The sequence below is a fragment of the Alligator mississippiensis genome, chromosome 1, assembly GCF_030867095.1.
Source record: "Alligator mississippiensis isolate rAllMis1 chromosome 1, rAllMis1, whole genome shotgun sequence".
NCBI lineage: Eukaryota > Metazoa > Chordata > Crocodylia > Alligatoridae > Alligator > Alligator mississippiensis.
In genome coordinates this window covers 144,082,451-144,106,746 of record NC_081824.1, presented here as the reverse complement: position 1 = coordinate 144,106,746, position 24,296 = coordinate 144,082,451, and the positions used below count along the sequence as shown (strand labels likewise).

The 24,296-nt window shown below is 43.0% G+C and overlaps 1 protein-coding gene across 4 annotated transcripts in view; it reads right to left on the bottom strand.

Annotated features, from left to right (window-relative positions):
- CEP43 (centrosomal protein 43) overlaps window positions 1-24,296 on the bottom strand; it is a 43,329-nt gene that overhangs the window by 4,824 nt on the left and 14,209 nt on the right. The window contains exons 6-11 of one of the 4 annotated variants that reach the window (XM_019479842.2): window positions 22,836-22,919; window positions 19,785-19,844; window positions 8,601-8,821; window positions 2,356-2,436; window positions 2,030-2,142; window positions 1,298-1,366 (exon numbers count right to left, since the gene is read on the bottom strand). In XM_019479842.2, coding sequence (XP_019335387.1) covers window positions 1,298-1,366; window positions 2,030-2,142; window positions 2,356-2,436; window positions 8,601-8,821; window positions 19,785-19,844; window positions 22,836-22,919 — 628 coding nt within the window. The remainder of the gene's footprint in view (window positions 1-1,297; window positions 1,367-2,029; window positions 2,143-2,355; window positions 2,437-8,600; window positions 8,822-19,784; window positions 19,845-22,835; window positions 22,920-24,296) is intronic. The other 3 variants (XM_006261049.4, XM_019479843.2, XM_006261050.4) reach the window with 3 other exon arrangements.

Below are 24,296 nucleotides of genomic sequence, written 5' to 3'. Positions count from 1 at the left end.
TTTCGGGATGTTGGCTATTGAACCAAAAGGCAAAAGTCAAACAATTTATAGTTCTCTTTGGGCACATCTACAAGATGTTTACTGTGCAACTAATTAGTCAACTGTGCAGTAAACATCTCAGCTTCTACACATGCGTCCCTATTAGGCTGAAGTAAGTTAATTTACCCTGCAGCAGGATAGTAGTAAATACAAGTACTATCCTGCTGCAAAGTAGAAAAATTCTGCAGCAGTGCACATGTAAACACTGACCCAGCTGGCTGGGGCATGAAGATACTTCAGCATGGGGTCTGCCTGCAGGCTAGCCCCATGGTGAAGCACCCCTGTGCCCCAGCCAGTCCCTCTGCAGCATGTTGAGCCAAGAGGAGTAGCCCCAGGCTGGGAGGCTGACCCTTAGGGGCCCCTGCCAGCCGCAGCTGCTCTGACCTGGCTTTATGTGCTGTGCATGAAAAAGTTATGGAGCTTATTTATCTGCAGTTAATTGCTCCCAGGCACATGTTCAAACAGTGTGCCCAGGAGCAATAAGCTCTACAGTTTATTCATGCACAGTAATAGTATGTGTAGATGCATCCTTTGGCTGTAAACTTGTTACCAATGAAATTAGGACTTCATCCTATTAAAAATGTCAAAGGCACAAGTGCAATTATGATCCTAACTCCTACTGAAACCCACTAAAATCCATATACCTAATTAATATTAATATTTTGAAACTTCCTCCCCTATATCCTTTTTAAATGATGTTTTCAAATTAACATATATTTTAGAACGCAATTCTGAACTATGAGAACAGTAGTTTAATATGTGGATTTTGTCATAGAGTAGGGAACAATGATAACCAGCCACTGTTATGGAATAATGCACACAACTGAGGAATTAAATACTGTACCTGAAATAACACTAATAGCAAAAGGGAACAATATTTCACAGCAGCTCTATGCAGATTGACTGCTTTACAGGACAGATTAGTTGCTCTTACTTCAGGCTCCCCCTGGTGGTTCTAGTCAGCAGCATCATGGTACCAGACTAAGATATAAAGTTATTACCAAAATTAAAATATCAAATGGCTTGTTTCCATTTTATACGGCATACAGACATCCTGACAGTATACTGAAATTATGTGCACCATATAGCAGACCACACAGTACTGTCCTAACTTAAGGAAGAGTCCCAGTGATTGATAATGGAAAACTGAAGGTTTTGACTGGTTATCCCTATTTCAAGGTCTCAGAGTTTCTCTCAGGAACTGAGCTAGAACTCCCAACTAGGACATTCAAGTTTTCTTGCTCCAACTATTACTTACCTAATTCAAGCGATCCAAGTTTTGCATTGACCAAATGCAGATCTTTCAAAACAGAGTTTCTATTTGAATCTGTAAACAAAAATATCTGAATTATAAATTGGACATGTTATTCTTTGGTACTCAACCTCTACTTAAACATACCCAGTCACCAGCTAAAAGTAGTAACATTTTTCCATATATGCAATAAGCCAACCGTGCAAACACTTAGATATGGTAAATAACTTTATATATGTAGACAGTCCAGTTTAGGTCAGCAAGACTGGTTATTTATTTTCACACTACAGTACTCAATCAGTCTCTTTTGATCCACCAAGATAATACCCCCAAATTTTTGCACCTGTCTGTGAAAAAATATTATGAAAAATATTAAGTCTTATTTTCAATTAAAATTAATGGTGAAGCTTTATGAAGCTGTTTTGTACATAAATCACAGAACATAGCTAAAATAGGTACTTTGATTTAAAAACAAAACAATACAAAAAACCCCCCTAACAAATCCCGATTGGTATAGGTTGACAGGTAAAAATCTAGGCAAGAGGCCCTTCCTACATCACACTGCCTGAAAGAGTATGGGATGATGCAGTGAAAAAGCACATTGTAACATACATTACAGCCACAAGGAGGCAGAGTACTAGCTTATTATTCACCCTTATACCTAAATTTAGTTTCTCAGAACTGAAAGTTCTCTCTACTTCACTTGAGATAGAAAAGGATTTAAATATCCCCACTTACTGTCATGTTCCTTTAGTGAAGGCGCTCCAGCTAGGGAGCTTAATCCACTTTTCAGGGGTGGTACATCAGAAAGAGATGCTACGTTTCGTCCTTGTTTGTTGGGCTCATTTTTCCTAAAGAGGGAAATAATTAAAACTATACACATGACTTTCTTCTACTGTCCCTTAAATATGCAAACAACTAGACAGAAATACTGTCTTCAGTAAAACACAGGCAGGGACTATTCATTCTACAATCTAAAATAAAAAATAAAAAATAAAAGAGGGTGAAATATTTATACTGGGTGATTGCCGAGGCAAGTACTGAGCAAAAGATTCACTTCTCACCTATGCAAAGATGGCTGCCTGGCTTTTGTCACAGACAGATCTCCTGCATCATCTTCAGTGTCACTATTGTTATCAGGGGGCCTTTTGTTACCCCCACAAATAAAATGGAGCAGAGAGGAGAGGGGAGGAAAAAAAGCAAGCATAAATAAATATATCAACCTATTCCTGCTTTATAACCAAGATGAGATTTGCTTAGCAAAATTTGTATCTCTATGAAGTCATGCCCCTGACATTAAAGCAAAATGGATTTATTTCATCGTGGCATTAAAATCAGTTTACTTGAATTTCATATGTAGGAATAGAAATACTAAATACTAAGCTAACACATTAATTATGAATATAACATTATGAAAAGTGCAATAAAGCTAAAATTAATCTTCAACATTCCCCAAAGTGTATTCATTTCCAAGCTGTGAGTGACCTTATATATGGTACCTATTGCTCATCTAACAGGATGATTATGGACAGAATTTTATTTTGCGCTTAGTCTTCCAACACATTTAAAGCATAAGTATGGTGGGGAGGGAGAGCAGGGGGAAAACAGGGATGCTGCTGGAGGGCAACAACAGACAGAATAACAAGGGGAGCATCGACCAGGCAGAAGCCTGGGGGCTGCAACTTAACTTCTTCCAAGCCATAGGGCAGCCCAAGGGACACCAGATGGACAGTCCTATATTCAGATGCCAGGGTCAGAAGGGACCTCAACAGATCACCGAGTCCAACCCCCTGCCTAGGCAGGAAAGTGTGTTGGGTTCAGATGACCCCAGCCAGATGCCTATCCAGCCTGCTCTTAAAGACCCCCAAGGTAGGGGAGAGCACCACCTCCCTTGGAAGCCCATTCCAAATTCTGGCCACCCTTACCTTGAAGAAGTTTTTCCTCATATCCAGCCTAAATCCGCTCTGTCAGTTTGTGACCATTGTTCCTTACCACTCCAAGAGGTGCCCCGATGAACAGAGCATCTCCGATCCCTTGCTGCATCCCCCTAACGAACTTGTAGGCGGCCACAAGATCACCTCCCAGGCTACTCTTGCAGAGGCTGAAAAGGTCCAGGTCCCCCAGTCTTTCCCCACAGGGCCCATCCTTCAAGCCCCCAACCATACGAGCGGCCCTCCTCTGGACCCTCCCGAGTCTATCAACGTCTTTCCTGAAGTACGGCGCCCAAAACCGGACGCAGCACTCCAACTGCGGTCCGGCCAATGCTGCATAGAGGGGAAGCATCACCTCCCTGGATCCACTTGTCATGCATCTGCTGATGCAGGACAAAGTGCAGTTAGCCTTGTTGATGATTTCGTCACATGAACGACTCATGTTCATCCTGGAGTCCACCATGACTTGGAGATCCCCTTCCACTGCTGTGCTGCTGAGAGGGTCAGTTCCCAGCCAGTAGGTGTGTTGGGTATTTTTGTGCCCTAGGTGCAGCACTCTCCACCTAGCCTTGTACTGTATCCTATTGTGTACCACCCACTTTTCTAACCTGTCCAGGTCTGTCTGCAATCGTTCCCTACCCTCTAGAGTGTGCACTTCACCCCACAATTTAGTATCGTCCACAAACCTAGACAGAGTACACTTCACACCCACATCCAAATCACTGATGAAGATTCCAAAGAGTACAGGTCCAAGGACCAAACCCCAAGGGACCCCATTACCCACATCCTTCCAGGTCGATACTGACCTATCTACTAAACTGCAGATACACCTACACCATAACATTCTTTCTAAAGGAACTGTCTTGAAAATAATTTCTTTATAGCCTTATTAATTAGCATTTTGCCAATTCATTTACTAAAGTTTAGACAAACAAAAAATACCTTACTTGCTACCAAGCCTGCTAATTACAGAAGTCATATTCTAAAATAATAGAGGGCTTAGTCTGTCTGTCTGTAATGTTTTTGTTCAACTGCGCATGCACTGCAAAAAGGGTGAGTGGCAATTGGCTTTGCGGGCCTGGGCAGGGAGGCAACCAGGGGGTAGAGGCAGGTGCACACATATCCACCCAACAGCTGGCAGGGAGGGGGAAGCGCTGGGGACAGAGGGGAGACAGGGAGCCAGAGGGAAGCCCTGCTCCTCAAGGGAAGAGGTAGAGGCAGGCTGTGGCTAGAGGAGGTGGCAGTGGCGGTGCAGGGAGGCCGACCCTGAAGGGTGAGAGGGTGGCGGGGGGCAGCAGGGGTTGGCCACATAAACACTCCTTTGTTATTTTAAATCTGTCACTCATGATAGGCAATTGGCTAGTATTAAAGATAAGAGTCTAAGAAGGTATGTGGAATAGATAAGGAAATGAACTGAACTAATGATATGTAGTTTGGAAAACCCAATTCACCTGATATATTAAGATTTATTCTGTGTTAGGCAATTCCTACTTTTGCTGCTTAAAGATTATTTTCTTGGATGCTCATATTTTTATTTTATTATTATTATTTTAATAAGCGGTAGTGAGATAAATCTATCTTGATGCCATTTCAAAGCATTTCAAAGACTTAATGTTTGATTCAATCTATTGTCTTTCAAGCATTTCCAGGTAGGAAATTAAAAAGTATTATTATTCAGTGATAAATTCAACTTACACTGCTTTTGAACAGCTTATTACATTTTGCCTGCTTCTGTAATCCTGGAGGAGAAAGGTTGTTTCTAAAACTTCATTCATTACTAAAACGGAAGGAAAATCCTAATACCAATACAAAATCATAGAAAATTAGTGTTTGGAAGGGACCTCAGGAGGTCATCTAGTCCAACCACCTGCTCAAAGCAGAAACACCCCCAACTAAATCATCCCAGCCAAAGCTTTTTTTAGTTGTGTCTTAAATCCTCCAAGGATGGAGATTTCACCACCTCTCTGCGTAACCTGTTCCAGTGTTTTACTACCCTCCTCATGAGAAAATTCTTCCTAATATCTAACCTAAACTTCCCTTGCTGCAACTTGAGACCGTTGCTCTTGTTCCATCATCTGCCACCACTGAAAACAGTCTAGCTCCATCCTCTTTCAAACCCCACTTCAGGTAGCTGTAGGCTGCTATTAAACCCTTCTCAGTCTCCTCTTATCTAGACTAAATAAGCCCCATTTCCTCAGTCTTTCCTCGCAAGTCATGTCCCCCAGCCCCCTCACCATTTTTGTTGCCCTCTGCTGGACTCTCTCCAATTTGTCCACAGCCCAAGGGCGGCCCAACACTGGATGCTGTACTCCAGATGTGGCCTCGCCAATGCTGGAAAGCAGGGAATAATCACTTCCTTTGACCTACTGGCAGCACACCTACCAATGCAGCCCAGTATGTCGTTAGCCTTCTAGGCAACGAGGGCACACTGCTAGCTCATATTCAACTTATTGTCCACTGTAACCCCCAGGTCCTTTTCTGCAGAGCTGCTGCCCAGCCAGTCAGTCCCCAGCCTGTACGTGGGATTGTTCTGTACTAAGTGCAGAACTTTGCACTTGTCCTTGTTGAACCTCATGGGATTCCTTTTGGCCTAATCCTCCAATTTGTTGAAGTCACTCTGAATCCTAGCCCTACCCTCCAGTGTATCTACTACTCCCCACAACTTGGTGTCACCTGCAAACTTGCTGAGGGTGCACTTTAAGACATCTTCCAGGTCACTGATGAAGACTGTGGCAGGGTTGGTAAAGGAAAGGAGAGAAAGACCCTGCTCGCACCCTGGCCTGAATCATTCGAGCACCCAGGACTTACCTAGGCAGTCAAACCAGCGCAAAGTCGGAAGAGCTGGAGTGAGCACCTCACCCAGACCTGGCTGAACCAGGAAACTTCACGGGGAGCAAGACTGATGCTGGAGATCTATGACTATCTATCTATGTAAGTCAGTGTCCAGAGAGGGCGCAGGACCAGAACCTCGCACAGGCTCTGTGGCCGAGCCAGGAAATAGCTGATCAAGACTCGGTCATTTCCCCCGCAGGGATCACAAGCCTCAGCTGTGCAGCTGAGACTGCACCAGCGGTGGGAGAGCCCACAAAGCCCCAAGAATTTGGGTTCAGCAGTGAACACACATCAGAGCAAGCCAAGCACCAGATGGGTGTAGAGCAGCTGAGCTGCTCAACTTTCATTATTCTTCTAAGCAGGGATCCCAGTTTTTGATTTCCCATGGAAAAAATGGAGTAAAACACAGATTTCTCATTTTAGCAGAGAAACCCATGGATTTTGTAGTTTTGCAGCAAGCCCTCTGCAGGTTGGCACAGTTCCTGTCTGCAGGAGGCTCGGAGGGAGCGGGATCAGGGCAGGGGACGCCACATGCATGTACACGCACATAGCCACAGGCAGCCTGGACAGCAGCTCCCGCAGGTAAAGGAATGGGAGGACTGAAGCCCCCATAGGGAGGGAGCTGGGCAGTGGGCAGGGCTGAGGCTGCTGCCCTGCTAGTCAGTGTGTGGGGCTTGGGGCCGCACTGTGTGGCTTCAGAGCCCTGGTGAGGAGCAGGACGAGGCGACAGGTGGCTTGTTCAGGGACAGGGGGGTGGGGCCGGCTCCCCACCACAGCACACACTTTCAGGAGGCAGGGGGGACCCATGCCCCCCAGATCTATGCACAGGGCAGAGACAAGGCGGGTGCACACTGCAGGCTCGTGCTCCCCTCCCTTCTGCCCTCCCCCAGGACCTCCACAGCATGTGCAGCCTGGTGCAACAGGGCAGAGTGGGGCTGCTTGCCTCTGCGAGCTCCACATTGCCCTGGCTACACTTCACTTGCATGGGCGGCAGCAGCGTGGGGTTGTGCCCCTCACTGCTGCACGCCCCCGCAGCGCACCCCTGCCTTGTCTCCGCCCCACGCACAGATCTGGGAAGGGGGGGGCAGGGAAGGGGGGCCACAGGTCTCCCCCACCTGTCAGGAGCGCGTGCTGCAACCAGGAGCCAGTCCTATCCCCTCCCCTCCCAGAGCAGGCAGGCAGCAGGGGGGAAGCCAGCTCCATGCTCTTTCTCCTGCAACAGCCGCTGCCTTCTGTTGGAGGCAGGAGGCTGAGGACCTGGGTCCCTGGCCCTGTAGCCTCCTCTGACAGGGCTGGGGGGGGAAATGAGGAGCACCAGTAGGGCTGGGGGGGGGCTTTAATTTTAATTACAGATTTGGGGGGGTTTAGTCAGAGAATTTGCAATTTTTTTTCAGGGAAAAACAGGATTCCTGGTTATAAGGGATGGACTCTCGGGTATCCCATGAGCTAAATCTGGCACCTACAGCAACACGGCTGGTTGCTGATAGGACTTTAAGTAATTAAATTTCTAGAGGTACAAGGTGGGAGGGTAGGGGTTGGAGGAGCTCCAAAAATGTGGCCCTTAAGGCCAGTCCCAAATGACAGTGCTGTACAAGACTGGGATAATTCTTGCTATTCCTTTCCCACTCAAGGATTGACTGTTCTCGGACCGAACATTACCTACTATAAATTTTCCATCAAAGTCGTGGCGGGCAAGATTAAGCAAGGACAGGAGTAGTCTCTTCTGGAGCGGAGTGAGTGGCAAACCTTTTCCCAGTCAGAGGCCAGGGACTACCCAGTAACTGAAACTTACTAGCCTTTCACAGGCAGCAACTGTGACTCGGTAACAAAGACACCGAACAAAATTGGCCCCAGGACCAAGATTATTATGTTAATATATTATTATGTTTTTGAACGATTAAAAGGTTACAAATAGATGTTAAAACTGTACAATTTGCACTTGTGCCATATGTTATGTTATGTTTAGTTTTCTAGAACTGCAATTTATAATACAGTTATAACTGGGCAGATCATATTTTTTCAGTATTTTCAATCATTATCAGATCCTACAGCAAGTGCCCGAATGCACAGAACCTTAAAAAAAAATTTCCCCAGAAAAACAATATGCTTCTTAAAAAAACAAAAACACAACCTGCACAGAGAAAAAATTGAATGTGAACATTGATCCATCCAATTCATAAGGGATTTTTTCCATAAGCAGGGAAGTATCTTTCCCAAGATATCAATTTTATAATCCTTCTTTGTATATATAGGTTAGATTTTGCCCCATCTTAAGAGGTAAGGCTTCTCTTTGCCCAACTATGCAGCTACTGTAGGTCTGATTACAGCACCAGTACTCAAGCAGCATAGATTTGTACATCAGATGCTCATGTTTGGCAAATAAGTATGCAAAGGTAAGGCTTCATCTTTCCAGTATGCTGGATATGTTAGAAGAATTAAGTGACACTTCATAAGGCTATATGCAAATTTGACTTAACCCTGAATATTTTGCAAGCCTGTTGAGCATAAAAGAAATGTGCATTATCTTGTAAACATTATTTACTTACCAGCCATAAGTTCTCTCTGGTTTGGGTATGGGATCATCAAAAAAAGAATCTCCTTCCACATCATCCTCATCCACACCTGGATCACTTTTCTCTTTGGTATTTAAGTCTTTGTTATGTACTTGCAAATCTAGCTTTGTTTCATTTGGCAGAAAGTGAATGCTGCTTTTGCTCTTAGTTTCTCCTGATGAGATACTTGTATCATTTACACTGGCTTCAGCAACCTTAAAAAAAAAAAATCACACTTAACAGATATTTTTCTTGAGCAACTGTAATGCAATGATTAAGAAAGGACAAATCAGAATATACAGTATTTAGTTCTCCATGTAATTAATTCCAAGAAAAAAGGGAAAAAGTATTTTTTTAACCATTACTATCATAGTTATAAATAATCTAGTCCATCATATTGCTAAGGAGAGATCATTCTTTATCCTTTCCCATTTGTTGTTGGACTTGCGCTACTAGATATGACTTTAACAGTCAAGTCAAACCAGCCAAAATAGCATAATTCAAAATATTTACTACAATTTGATAAGATTTACTATTTTGTATGACAGTTTTAGTTGCAGTCTATAACTATCCAGATCTTCCACATTTAAATTAAAAATAAATGAAGAGTACATCTTCAACTTCTGTTCCATGCCATCTTACTAAAAACTGACTAAAAGGAACCCATGGGGGGGGGGGGGGGGGAAGAAAAAACAAACCACACACCAAATATGAATACAAGCCCTGACTATAGCCAAAGATAAATACTACTTTCAAAAGCTGCAAGTTCTACTATTGCTGGAACATATAATTAATAACAATATTTTTAATACTGACAATTTGGAGTGGTCTACATAAAAACAACTGTTGGTTAAACTAAAACTACTTTCAAAGTTAAATTTAGTTACACTAGTACAAACACCTTTAATGTGTGTTCATGAAAACTCGCCTTGATAACAGTACTTTAATTTCAGTAACAGACTACAAACTATGTGTGGGCATTATAAATTTCTTGCTTAAAAGAAACTCAAAGAAATAAACAGCAATTTTAGCACTGCTTTAACTTTTTCAATCCTTTTTAGACCTGCTGCTTCTAAAGTTCCCACCTGCACTCTAATTTTATTTCAACTGAATCACTCTGCAGAATACTGAGCTCTAAATGCACCAAACCAGAATATGGCAGGAGTGAGATCAACCACAACTTTCCTTCCAAAACCAAAGAAAATGACTTCAAACTGTAACAAATTTCTTCCAAAATTGATATTATCAGCCTTTGTCCTCTGTAATAAGGAGCAACACACTTCAAGCCCAAGCACTACAAATACTGAAGAGCCACGTTTGTGTGAGAATACCTCACATAGAAGGTAGTTTTATTCTCAAGCCAGAGAGAACTTCTGAAGAACAGAAAATCTGAGTTAAGCAAACAATTTCAATTTCCTTAAATGATCAAATAGTATACATTTTAGCTTTTAAATTTGTAGACAACTACACCTTACAAGATATCAAATTCAGCCATTAACTACATGTTCATCAAAATTTCACACTGAAAGTAAACTTACCACCTGCATTTATTAAAATTAAAGACAACAAGCAAAGAAAGAGCTTCTTCCTTCATGCCATGATAAAGACGGGAAGACAGCTTGGCAATAGAATTAAGAGAATCACTCAAATTAAATAACTAAAGACCAGGATGGAATCTCTCAAATGTTTCTCCATTAGCCTCTCTTTCCTCAGAGTCCCAAATCACTGAACAGAAACATTGCCTGCACGTCAAAATGACACAAAACTATAGCACGCTAAATTTTCTATTTCTATTGCTTTTTCAACAAAAGGAAAGAGGGTATAAGCAGAAAAGGCAGGCTATGATCTTAGGTTAATCAGGAAATAACATTGGGTGCATACACATGTACTAAGTCAACTTAAAGTAAGGCAGCTTAACTAAATTGACTTAAGCCACGTAGAAATGTACACATGTACAGCTCCTTGACATGGTGGCAGCCATCTTGTAAGTTAAGTCAACTTAACTAATTACTGCGCCGCATTTACGTTGAGACTGCTCCACATACGTGTGTATGCTGTGACAGTTAAGCTGATTTAAAGTTAAGTTTAAATTTAAAGTAAGCCTATTGTGCTGCAGAGTTCAAGGAACTCTGATCTTAAGTTCCAAATCAGTTGCTGGAATTTACATCTCATTTATTCTCCATCAAACCTATGTGCTAAGGATCAGCATGGAAATGGCAGATACAATGGGCCTGGTCATAAACACCTGCTGCTGCTTAAGGCCAAAGTACATAGCCCTGTTACAGATCTCTGGTTCTGCTATGCCAAACATACACAGAGAGCCCAGCATAGATGAGAAAAATATGATCCGATGCATGATCACTTACTCTCCTTTAAGGCTTTTTGCCCAATGTAAAACAATAGATATTTGGTAATTTCTTTATTAAAATGCAAAATCTAGAACTCAGTTCCTAGTTAAATGGTACCTAATTACTTGGCACTAGCAAAATAAGCACTGAAATAAAGAAGTGTGTTAACTCTGACCTGATCAGAGAAAGTTGCTAGCATTAGGCTAAATCTTGGAGGCGTTTTGCATGTTCCACTTGGGAAAGAGTATACAAATAATGTTTTGCATAGACACCACTTTTCTTTATCTTACAAACTTTCATGAATGTCCTAAGAGGCCTTTTCTAAGGGTAGTGACTGACCCAGAAGCGTTCCAGAAGATGGCTGGTTTGGAAATAAAAATTAACCAAATACCACTACGTGCTTTTCTTGCTTTCTCTCATAAAATAGAACACAAACATGTGTGTCAAACGCTGCACAGGACAGATTATCAGATTCAGATGATCACTGTACAAGTTAAAGAACACACTAGAAGATTGGGGAGTTGGGATAGGAAGAAGAAACCTAAAGCACCTTTTTATATCACACACCACTCAGTCATACAGCAGCTGTGATGACTGAGATGGTCTACTTTTCCTTGTAAGGCTTGTAATTTTGCCAAACCTTAAATCATCCAAGGTTTGAAGCATAAAGTTACACCAATTTTAATTTTTTTATTTATTTTGGAAAATGTCATCAAAAGCAGTTCAGCCATTTCTCAGAATAAATTTTAGGGAACAATTGTATAGATTTTGCACATTATACATCCTAGCAGCAGTTTTTTTAAAAACTCTAGTATAACCACAGTTTTGGAATAGGAACTTGAAAATTCATGGATTTTAGTTTTGGTCAATTGGTAAAATTCCAACAACATAGGTTCCATTAGAATTTTTCTAACCATATCAACTCAGCAGCTTTTAATTTTTTGGTTCTCTTACAGCAGTCTATGGGTCCAAGGATCTGCATTCTCCTTGGTGCACACCAGGGATATCTAATATACAGCCAATGGGCCAAATATTATCATATGGCCTGTGAAGCCATATGATTCAGCCAATGGGTCTCAGACTGACCCTATACACAATGCAGAACTGGTTTGGCATGAAGGCTGGACCTGGCACTATGGATGCTGCACAGAGTACAAGGAGTTGGTCCAGGGTGTGCCAGACTGGCCCCATGCTGGCTCTAGGTTCAGTCTAGACAGAGCCCCAGGCAGTTTGTGCATGCCAAAGCTAGCATGCAGGGCCGGGCTAGCACAGTGCTGCATGCACCACAGACCCAGTGCTGGCCCTGTACCACATGCAGTGTGCGCGGCTGGTCCAGACCCATGCATTATGTGCAGCATGCACCAGCCCCCACTTTGGGGCTTCCTCTTCATGGGAAGCTCCAAAGAGAGCCAGGGTACGCTCGGCATGCGGCATCCTACCAGACTGGCCCCAAGTGTTACTTCCAGCATGCAGAGATGACCTGGGGCCTTATGTGGACTGGCCATAGAGCCTGTGCCCTAGACCCTCTGGTGTTAGGCTAGCTTGTCATATTTTATGTTTTAAAGTTGCACCTGTTTACAGAGTGGTGAACTGGAGTATTGTTTAAAGTTTTCTTTTATATTTAGCCTTATTTAATAATTGCTTAAGTTCTACATAGCCTCATGGTTATCTGACATTTTCTGCAATATCACTGGCCTTGCCTCTTGCAAACAGCTTGTGACCTTGAGTTTGCTCACATGATGTTTCTTTCTTTTTCTATCACTGTGAGAAGTTCTTCTAACACAACACAGTAGTAGCTTTGTTACCAGCTCAAATTAACTAAACTTGGTACTAACCAAATGAATCAGAGAGATGAAATAATTGGATATGTTAATGAAAAGGTGATAAGGGAGATCAATGGACAATGCCCAGAGTAAGATGCTAGAACAAATGCCAAATTAAGAGGTGTCCTCATGATGGGTCTGTGGAGCAAAGCATAAAACATGGACAATATGCTGACAGCGGAGAGACCAGTACGAAAGCGAGGGGTCAAAGAAGTGAAGTTAAAGAAAAGCATAAAAGCAAGAAAGTTAAGTGCGTCATTGTCATCATTGATCCAGCCTTCAACACCTGTCTGGACCATCCCAGCCAACAATACACCCTTTGTTTCAGGAACTGAGTGTCTGCTTTTTCTGTTGAGCAAAGTAACATCCGGGATTGGGTGAGATCATTGAACTAAGTGTTTTTCTCTCTCTGAATATAGAAACTTCTAAGATAATATACTCTTGTCCTTCGCGGGCGAAGATGACTGCATCCAGTGGGGGGAGGGGAAGGAAGAAGAGAGAAAAGACGTGGGAAAGAAAAAGGGAAGGAGAAAAGCGAAAAGGAGAAAAAAGAGAAAGGGAAGAGAATGAAGGGGGGTGGAGGCTAGGTCATGCGAGTAAGTAGGTATGTAGTCTGATCTCTGCTTTCAACAATCTGCTGCAGCAGGGGTAGGAGAGTGATGAGGACTGGATATAGGATGTTTTTGTTTTCCTGGCCACGTGTTTCTTCATTGCTTCTGCCGTGTGTTGCTGTTCAAAAGCCAGTGCTCTGTTCTGGATTTCGGACCTCCAGGATGGATGGTCGTGAGTGATTTGCTCCCACAACTCTGGGTCGATGCAAAACTCTTTAGGGACACCTTTAGGGTGTCCTTGTACCGCTTCTTTGGTGCACCGCAAAAGCATACTCCATTTGACAGTTCACCATAGAAGACTTTCTTTGGCAGGAGAGTGTCAGGCATTCTTGAGAGGTGGTCAGCCCATCTTAGCTGTGCCAATTTCAGCAGGGTATGAATGCTAGGGAGAGTTTATCTTCCGAACACCTCGGCGTCCACAATCTTGTCCTGCCGCTTGATCTTTAGCATCTTTCACAGGCAGCACAAGTAGAAGTGGTTTAGTTTCTTAGTTCACTGGTCCAGGTTTTGCAAGTATAAAGGAGGGTTGGAAGGATGACACTTTGTAAACCTTCAGTTTTGTCCACATTCTGAAACCTCTGCGGTCCCAGACTGCCTTACAGAATCTGCCAAAGGCCATGCTAGCTTTTGCTAGTCGTGCATTGACTTCGTCATCAATGTAGACAGCACAGGAGAACATGCTACCTACACAGGCAAACTTGTAGACCATTGACAGTTGTTGGCCTTTAACTGAGATGTGTGGTTCCTGGGGTGTTGTGCCAGGTACAGGTTGAAGCTAAGATAATACTTGGTGTTCTAATAAAGTTAGGCTTTGATTTTAGGACACTAAGTTGTCTGCGTTCATATTTCATGTTCCATTTAATGGTTAATTGTGCATTAACGATCCCTAAGCTCTACCTAGTAGACAGTGGTGCCAACACTCTGCTGCACGCAGACAAGGTTCTTTGGGTGAATCTGATATCTTTTATTAGACCAACTTCAGATCTAATAAATGGGTCTAATAAATCCTTAAATTAAAATTAAATTATTAGATTTTAATTTATTTTAATTAAATGGATCTAATAAAGTCTAATAAATAATTAATGGGTACACACAGCACCCATGCAGCCAGGTCCACTCCACATGTTGCATGCAGCACAAGCCCTGGAGCAGGCATAGCAAGCGCTGCACACACATGCAGAGCTGGATCAGGCATATACTCTGCATGCAGCACAGGGAGCTACTGTGGGGTGCGCACTGCATGCAGGTCTCTACTGAACTGGCCCTACACTCTAGCTCCAGCCACAGACCAGCTCAGCCACCCTCCTTCAGCCTTAATGATACCCCTACTGTACAAAATGAAATTATGCAAAAGAGACTGGGGAACTGGCTGTTTAAAGGTAAGGTTATTCATATGCCATTTTATTAGGCAGTCCAGTCAGGAAAATTGTTGGACAAAGTACATGCAACCTCCTGAGAAACTCCTGATCTGTCATTAAAAAAAATATTTAGCCTTTCAATGGTCTTTACACCTCCAATGTGTTCCATGGTAACCAGAAAAGGTTCAGACAAAGACATGTGGTAGCCTGACAAGAAGATTCTGACAATTCTCACGTAGACCTGAATAATGTAAATCTCTAGGTAGATTAACACACGGGCCCATGGGGCCTGGGCTCAGGAGGCCTTGCCAATCAGGGTCCCTGGGTTCCATTGGCCAGGAAAACAGCCAGGCAGCGTGCAGAGTAGCTCCCTGCAGGCAAGTGTAATGGGGGGGGGAGGGGGAGAGAGAGAGAAGGGACATGGGTAAGCGAGGGGGGGCAGGAAGGGAGCAGATTGAGGTCTCCATGGTGAGGGGGTAGGGCAGAGCCACAGGTGGGAAGGAGGGGGGTGGTGTGAAAGAGAGGAGCAGCTCCCTGCTATTGCATATACCCCTGCGGGAGGCATAGGAAGGGGCATGTGCCCCCCGTCCCAGATTTGTGCATGGGATGAATGTGGGCTGCTCACTGTGGGCTTGGGGCTCTCTGTTCTGCTGCCTTTCTAACTTTCCCTTGGGAGACCTGTGCAGGCCATGCACTCCCTGCCCACTTGACAGCAGTAGGGGCAGTGAGTTGTACCTCCTGCTGCTAGGTAGTCAGGGGCACATGGGTGGTACGGGGCCCTTGGGGGAAAGGATGAAGAGACCCAAGCCCACAGCAGACAGACCATATCTGCCCCTGCCCTGCTCAACTCTGCTTTGGCTGTAGCAGGGGGGAGGGAGGGGCAGGGAACAGGGAGGAGAGGCAGGCATGTGCCACACCACCCTCTACCCAGCTAGGTCCATTCAGCCTCCCCCATTGAATAGGGAGGCCCACCCTGCCCAGCCCTTGGCAGCAGCAGCACCAGCACCAGGAGGGGAAGACCTCCTCCCCTGCTGGAGTCTAGCTCCCAGGAGCTGGGGCCCAGTTTTAGGGGAGTTGTGGCCCAGTTTCTCCATTTCTCCAGGCCCAGAGACCACCCAGTCCTGAGCAGCCACAAAGGTTCATACTTTCCCCCCCACCATCAGCCCTGCTAGGCAGGCTCAGACAGCTGCCCCTTGGCACCTGTGTGCGCTCCAAGGCAGGGGTAAATAATGCTTAAATTAGAGCAGCTCTAGCTGAAGTACTACACAGTGTCTCATGTATTGGTGTCCCCGAGCTTAAAAATGGTGGTGGCAGCACTTAAACTAAATCTCATTTGATGAGCTCTAGTTCAAGCACCCCTGCTGCCATTTTTAAGCATCAGGATGCTGATAATGTGCAGCAGGTGGCTGTTGGAGCATGCCCCCCCCAAAAAAGGAGGTTTATGTCAGTAGTTTAAAATGACTTTCATTATTACTAAATATTGGTTATCAGATCAGCATTGGCTGATATGGTCAGTTAATAACCAACTACTGGTATTGGCCAAGAAAACCTTTATCGGTACACCCCAATAAACATGGCCTGTATTTTTATTGAAGTAGTTTCCCATAGTGTAGGTACAACGTACTTTTTTTTTTTTTTTTTTTAATACAGAAGTCAAACAAAAGTCTACATGACCACTAAACTAAAACATTATTCCTTTTGTATTATTATACATTTATGGCAATTTCACACACGCGAGTAATTTTCCTAAGGCAGTTGTTTTGTAGTTTTGTGCCTGGCAAAATTGAGTAGTTAATTTCAATATCACATGTTGGGCTTTATTTATTAATGCACACTGTAAACATTTAACGCATCTATTTATTAATGCTTTTTGATACACTCATGTTTATAATGGGATGCAGGAGTCCTCCAATTGTCTGTTTGCCCAGGGCCCCAATAAATCTTAATCCACCACTGTCTAAATCAGAGGCATCAAATTGGTTTGGTTCCCAGGGGCCATATCCGGACCCACCTTCAGCAGCAGAGCAAGCAATTTCAGGGAGGCACCAGGGTTAAAACCTTAACGTGCCCCTTGCCACCAACATCATCGCCAGCAAAGCTCCATATCCCAAGTTCAGTAGCAGGCTCTACCCCCAAATTCCCAGCCCCTCTAGGAATCAAACAACAGCTCCATGGGCTGGATCCAACCCACAGACCGTATATTTGATACCCCTTACCTAAACTACATGCAGTCCCGTTTCTAGTAAAATATACTCCATTTAAAAAAAAAAAAAAAAATCCAAATAAGTCAATAATTCCTAAGCCTTGAAAATCCTAAAAGTTGAGACTATAACAACACAGAACAACAAGATGGGTGCCCCCTATCATTAGATTCAGGATCAGATAGCTCCCTTGCCCTCCCCCCTTCTCTTGGCAGCCTTCCTGCTCCACCCCCCTTACTGCCAGACCCTGTTCAGCCTCTGTTCCTTCCCCAAGCCAAGCACAATGTGGAAGCAAGCTGTATGAAGGGGGGGAGGGGGGAGCAGGAGAAGACAGGGAAGCAAAAGGACAGAGAGGAGAGCAGAAACTGCAGAGGGGAACAGGAGGTTGTTGTGGGCCTGACTCTGGCCTCAACCCCGACAGCTGCAATTTCAGCACAGATATTCCATAAACACACTTCTAAGCACCACTTTTGTACCTACTTATACGTAGTATGAGCTGTGCATTATGTTAGTCCAGAGACAAAAGGCTAAGGATTTACCATTTAGTTAATCAGGCTGGGCCCCAGTAGAGCCAAAAATGTTTCAAGCCATGGTGACTCCATAGCTCAGCACTGCTTATTATGTGTGTGTATTCTAGATACCCTCCACAAAGGATCCACATGCTAATTAGCCCCACACTCACAGGTTGCAACAAGAGCACCTTGTTCCAGTCATGGGACCTCCCAAAAAATTATATGCAGATGAGGCACAGGGCTGCCTGGTTCAACTCCACCCCACAGAGGAGAAGCCACACTAATCATGTGACATGCAGAGAGGGGGCAGCAGAGCCTCTCAGCTACACAGAAGTTTGATGATGTCTACTAGACATTTAAAAATGGTGAAGAAACAGGAAACTTTGGAACTGGGAAAGAAAGGCACATCTCAGCTGCGGGAGTAATGAGGAAGTCTAAATGTACTCAACGCAGTGGCTCACAATGACCTGAAAGAGTTGGTACTGAGGGGGAGTGAGCACAATAGGCACCATCTCTTTTTCAAATAGACTGTACTAACCTATCCTTGTGGTAGGCTCCCATCAACATTTCAGGCCTTTTCAGTTATCAAATGTAGCATTTTGTTCTTAGGGGAGGGTGTCAGGGCTGGCCTGGGCCTTTCTGGTACAGGCCCAGTGCCAGGTCCCTGCAGAGGGAACACCTGCCCCCCTCCCCACCTTTTTTTTTTTTTTTTTTTTTTTTTTTTAAAAGGGCCCCCCCACACAACAAAAGGTTCCTATTAGCACGTCTGGCATTAGAGGAGGGTGTTAGATGGAGCTTTCTCCAGCCTCTCTGAGTGCTGCCCTGTGCTCATTCTTCCTGGGTGAGCAACTGCCCTTCTCTCTTGCTTTGTTATTTTAAGGGTCACAAACAAAAACAGTTCCCATCAGTATGTTTGATCAATATAGGTCATGTGTTAGGGGCATGCTTAGCATGGACTGCATTCCCTTAACTTCATTAGCTGGTTTCCATGACTGAGCACATGCTGCTTCTAGCACCAATTTGACGATAGCCAATACATTTAATGTGGTGGTTTGCTGCATGTGAATAAGAGGAGGAGCTTTCCCCCTCCCCCATGCTGATTATGGGAAAAAAAACTTCATCTTATTCAATAAAAAATAGTAAATGTAGCCAAAGGAATTGCAGTAATTCTTTACATGCTTCCTGTACCTCATTTTTTCCCCTACTTCCTGCTCTCAGAAATATCTCAAAACATGTCAGAAGATATACTTTTATTCACAGCCCACATTCATGAAGAAACATCTCTGAAGGAACTTAAATGGATTTCCAATATTCCTCTTGAAATTAAATTATGGAGCTAATCTTCCCCATAGCGACGCCGCTATTCCATAATACTGTTCAGTAGGGAATTTCAACATGCAACTGAAAACTCATTTTGTTTTACAATTACTTGAGGTAGAGATGAGAAGGTACCCAGTAGGCATGACTTTAGCATGCATATTTATTTTAATCTTGACCAGCTCTCCCCCTGCCACAAATTAACTATCCTAAAAATTTGACATTTTAAAATTTGAAAGTGAGAATGATATGCAAGAAAGCAAGGCATACAGTGGTATTTTATTTTTAAACACATTTGTGTTCTTTCATCCTATAAAAATGCTATACATGATCCACGTCTCTTTATATTGATAACCATGATAGCTCACTGCAATTCTTGGGGATAATTATAAGGTAAGTCTAATACTTCTTCACTTCCTAGACAAATTCTGCTGTGGTGTTCTATCACTTCAGGCAAAATATTGCGTTTTGTATTAACCTATGAGGAATCATGAGAAAACAGCCATAAAGACATTCTTAACAGGTCTCAAATGGTTCAATTAAAAATAATTATAAAAAAAACCCTTTCTACTTATCCATTGACACCTAGTTATTCCTTGTACATAATGTGAAAAGGAATCTTTAAAGGAGGAGAGGGTAATGGATTCACAGATTAGTTTGTGGAAGTGTACAAATTAATATATTTAGAAAAAGCCCCAGGAAATTCAAAGCTAAAATTCTACTCTTGGCTGTCATCCCCTCCAACTACATTAGTTAACAATTAAATGACCAAGACCAACATGAATAGCCTTATCTTTTAGAAGAGCTTGCTGAAATCATTACTAAGCATTTACAATAAATTATGTATGGTGCCTTAAGGTGTTATTTCCACAGCTACATAGTATACCACTAGTTGTATTTTAGTGTATGCATCAAGTCCATTGTAGGGAATTTTTTAAAATTTTAGTATGTTTTTTTCCTAAAAGAAAAACTAAAAACACCTGGAGTGCCTTCTCTTGTGCATTTTACCTGCTCACCAGCCTTGTCCAAGCACTTTTCCTGCTTACGAAGTCCTTTATACCTTGGTATCTGAGCATAAGAATAAAATAACAACAGCACAAAAATAAATGAAAAACAAAATTTGAGCAGTTTAAGCTACTCCAGTTTCTATTTATATAGCATGATAATTTAAACAGCAAGATAAGGCAGCTAAGCTTCTCTTCTTCTAAAGCCATACTCTTTCCCCCAACTTGCTGAAAATTTCAAGAATATTTGAATTCTTCTACCCAAAGACAGTTATTGATGTTAAATAGAATCTGTCAGGTAACAGTTGATATAGCTCTAGTTTCTAGGAGTAGAAAATTTCTACTGCTGGAGATGATTCCTGGAGAGGGAGCAGTATAGGTGTTCCATCTGCAACTGTACTCTCCCCCTTACTCGTTACACCATCCCAAAACCAGGGTGATCTGTCTGGGGAAAGCATAGGGAGCAGCTGATCCAATCTTTCTGTTCCCAGGAGGATTGAAGCAGTAGGGAAAAGCCCCTGCCAGCTCTTTACACAGGAGTTCCCTGGTGTGAGAAGTGGAAAGGGGGCGTGTGGAACTGCTTCTTCCGCTTGGCTCCTGGCACCAAAACCATGCAAAGCGTACAAGGATTCATTATCCTGTGAGAAACTCTCCCAGGAGCACCTTCTCCTGGGTTGGAGTTGAGCCAGTTTATTTCCCCAGAATCCCCATTTATGGTCCTGGAGAAACAGTGTGAACATGTATATGCTTGTTGTTTCTACTGGGAAAGTGGCGATTCTCCCGGTATAAATATAACACTTGAACATGGCCAAACGGAGCTAGAGTAAAGAAAGTAATTCTTCTTAATAAGGAACCTGAGACTTAAGTTAAAAATATATAAAGGTACATAACAAGAACTGTCAGCTAAGCCTAGCATTCAAACCAGCAAAAATTGTCATTTAATTTCCATTTATTATGGACGTAACATGTTAATTTGCACAAAGTTATCAATAGTGTCTGAATATACAACTAGAGAGAGATGAATGCCACTCCGGTTATTCCAAAATAGCACCAGCCAACAGAACAGTCATCATTTAAGGTTGGAAAACACACACACACACACACACACCACCCCAAAAACACACTTAGAACAAACTACAGAAGCAAAACACAAAACAAAAAACACAAAAGAGGGGAGACAGGCTGCTCTTTTACTTAAAGATTTTGGATGCATAAGTATATACCCAGAGATAGTTTTATAAGTATTTTTTTCTATAAGCTGTTCTAAGTTATGGAACAGCTAATCATATCCTATAGGAGATTATTCCAAAGTTTAAACTAGTGGAAGGCAATCTTTTTGGCAAGTATGCTATAAGGTAGAGCCCTACCCCTTCTCCTGTCCAATCTGTTGCTCTGCTCTTTCCTCCTTGAGCAACTGCTGCTGTTCTCCCTGCCTGCTGCATACCACTTGTGGCACGTGCCCCCACTCCCAATAGGTGTTCAGCTATTCCTATACACAATTGAAGGCACTTAAATGGGGCTGAGTAATTAGGGAATCTAACTTCAACTCCAGAAAACAATACTCTAAGATAAATGAGTATTTTGTTGCTTTAAAAGGATCATACTTGCTACAACTTGCTTTGCTAGGATGATGTTTGGTCTAAGTACCACATTAATTACAAATGTTACACAACAACTAAAAAGTTCATCAGTTTGCTTTTATTTTCTGTTACATAGAACAATCATGAGACACTCAGTAATGCATTTAGTCAACTTTCATCTTCTGACCCTTTACAATGGATCCATTTATTACAGTTAAGTTCTAAACAAGAAAAAGGATAACACAAAACCAGGCAACAGATGTGATTTAAGTTGCAAAAACTTACACATAGCCTTACACAACGTTAAATGAAAGAGCTATTTAATTGGGACACAAGAACTCAAATTGCCCCAATTATGCAACTATTCCAGTTCTCCTTTTTTCTACCAGGCTATACTGTTTTTCCTATTCTGCCATATTGCTTTTTTAACCTCCACTGCTTTTAATCACAAGATATTTTAACATTCAGTTTTATTATCACATGAAAGACTCATCTGATTTCTGCTGCTCTCAATAACAGTATTTAAAAGGAAGGATGATGTATGTCTAGCTGTACGTGATACTACAATAAAAGCTGCTGGAACACAGATCTGAAAGAACAACAAGCAAAGTATGAAACTACTGCTGCAATACAACACTGTACACATTCACCTCCTGATGCACATTCCAGTTTGGAGAACTGGAATAAAAGGAGAGAAACGAAACCAATCTAATATTCAAATTAAAATTAAGAACAACAATCATCTTAAACGAAGAAGAAAGGATAGCTAGAGCTGGATGAAAACAGACAAGAGCATTTTAATCTTCTTTAAATAACTGCACACAAGTTACTCAAATCAGTGTATGCCTCATCATATTGTACCTCATGATATAGTACCGCTACCTGCAACATATCAACCCTTCCATTTATGCTTAATACATTGTGACATCCATCCCTCCCCCAAAAAGGGATAGTAACAGCACACTGCACTTCTTACCAAAACCGCTTACAACAGCAGTTCCCAAATTGTGAGCCAGGACCCCAAATGAGGTTACAACTTAAAAAACATGGATCACAAAGGGCTACCGTGACCATACACTACAAACTGACGATAATGAGATAATTCCCTTTCAGAGCACACCCATATGTAGATATGCATAAATTTATCTATTCATATTTGTATATGTATGTACTGACTTGACAACTAGCTTCCATTTAAGACTATAAAATTAAAAGAAATGATTAAATGGTTTGACCCCCGTTACTGCTGACATGCTTAATATGGTTCTTCCATTTAGATTTGGATACAGAAGGAGAGTATAAGGAAGGAGAATACTTAAAACCAGCTGAGAAAAAAAGGCTGAAAAATTCTTGATAAGTACCTGATCAACACTTCTGCAATAAATCATCTTTAACAGAAAAGTCCTTTCTAGTTTATTTTACCACACATTTGCATATTATGTTACCTAGTAATTTATTTTATATAGCAAACTTACCTTACTTGGTATTGTATGTGTGCTTGATCTCTCATCAGGTGATTTTGGTGGCGAGCGCACAATATCAGATAGAACTGGAGCTACCTAAAAAAAAAAAAAAAATCAAGATTTCCCAAAGAAATAACATATTTAAGATTTCATAGGAATGTATCATGCTACAGTTCAACATAGAAGACTATAAAAAACAAAACAACTCTCCCTACTTCCATTTCTTCTAAATTGTAGCAATGAGTTTCCATTTTTAGAAATCCATAACTATTTTGAAGTAAAATTCTCTCACATTTTGTTTATATATAAGTATTTAAACTAGGGTTGTCAAACTATTAAAAAAAAGTGATTGTGATTACTTGTGCAATTAAAAAAAATTAGTGGCAATTAATCACAATTTTAATCACACAGCTAAAAACTCAAAACTACGCACAGAAAAATTCAAAGTTATGTAGGTATTTTGTATGGTTATGGGGGAGGGGGGTGTGGGGGGGGTGGCCCAGGGGGTAGGGAATGCCCACATGCCCTGACAGGATGCAGGGTACTGTGGGTCAGGAGTAAGGGGCAGCAGCAGGGCTGGGGAGCGAGGGGCAGGACATGGGCACATCACTGCCCCACCTAATCATATTATTCCCCCCGCCCCGAAAGGTGTCCTTTTTTTAAATAAAATATGGTAACCCTACAGAATGCAGCCCAGTGGTTTGTCAAGCAGCACCCAGGAGGTAAGTCTATGGAAGGGAATGGGTGAGGGGGGTGGGGGAAGAAGGAAGGGACAAGGAGTGCAAATCAAGTCTCCCGCAATGAGGGAGGGAGTAGGGCAGGGATGGGCCGTGGGACAGAGCTGTGGGCCGTTTGTCCAGGGGGAGAGGGGGAGGAGGCATGGCTCCCTGCCACTACATGCATCCACAGGAAAGGCATGGGGAAGCATGTGCTCCCTGGATTTGTGCATGGGCCAAACGCAGGCTGCCCTCTGTGGGCTGGAGCTCCACGCTCCGCTGCCTTTGCCTCGAGAGCCGCACAACACCAAGTTGGTTTCCTGCCTCTGGGTGGTCAGGGGATGTGCAGCCAGTGCATGGCTCCTGGGGCAAAGACAGCAGGGCACAGAGCCCCAGCCTGTAGCAGACAGTCCGTCTCTGCACCGCACACAAAATCTGGAGGGCATATACCGCCCATGCCTCCCTCAGGGGTGCACGCAGAGGCATGGAGTCACGCTCCTAGACAAGCCACTCACAGCTCTGTCCCACAACTCGGCCCAGCCCAGGGCCCCATTCACCATAGCCCCTTCCCCACTCTCTCCCTCACTGTGAGGGCCTCAATCTGCCCCATCTGTGTGTCTGTCTGTGCACACACGTCCCTGCCTCCACACCCAGCCTTCCTGCTGTAGCTGCCTGGAGCCCAGGCCCAGGCTGCCCTGAGGCTCCTCTGCACTGCCACCACTGACTGCTGCGTGGCCCAGAGGCTGCAATGAGAGTG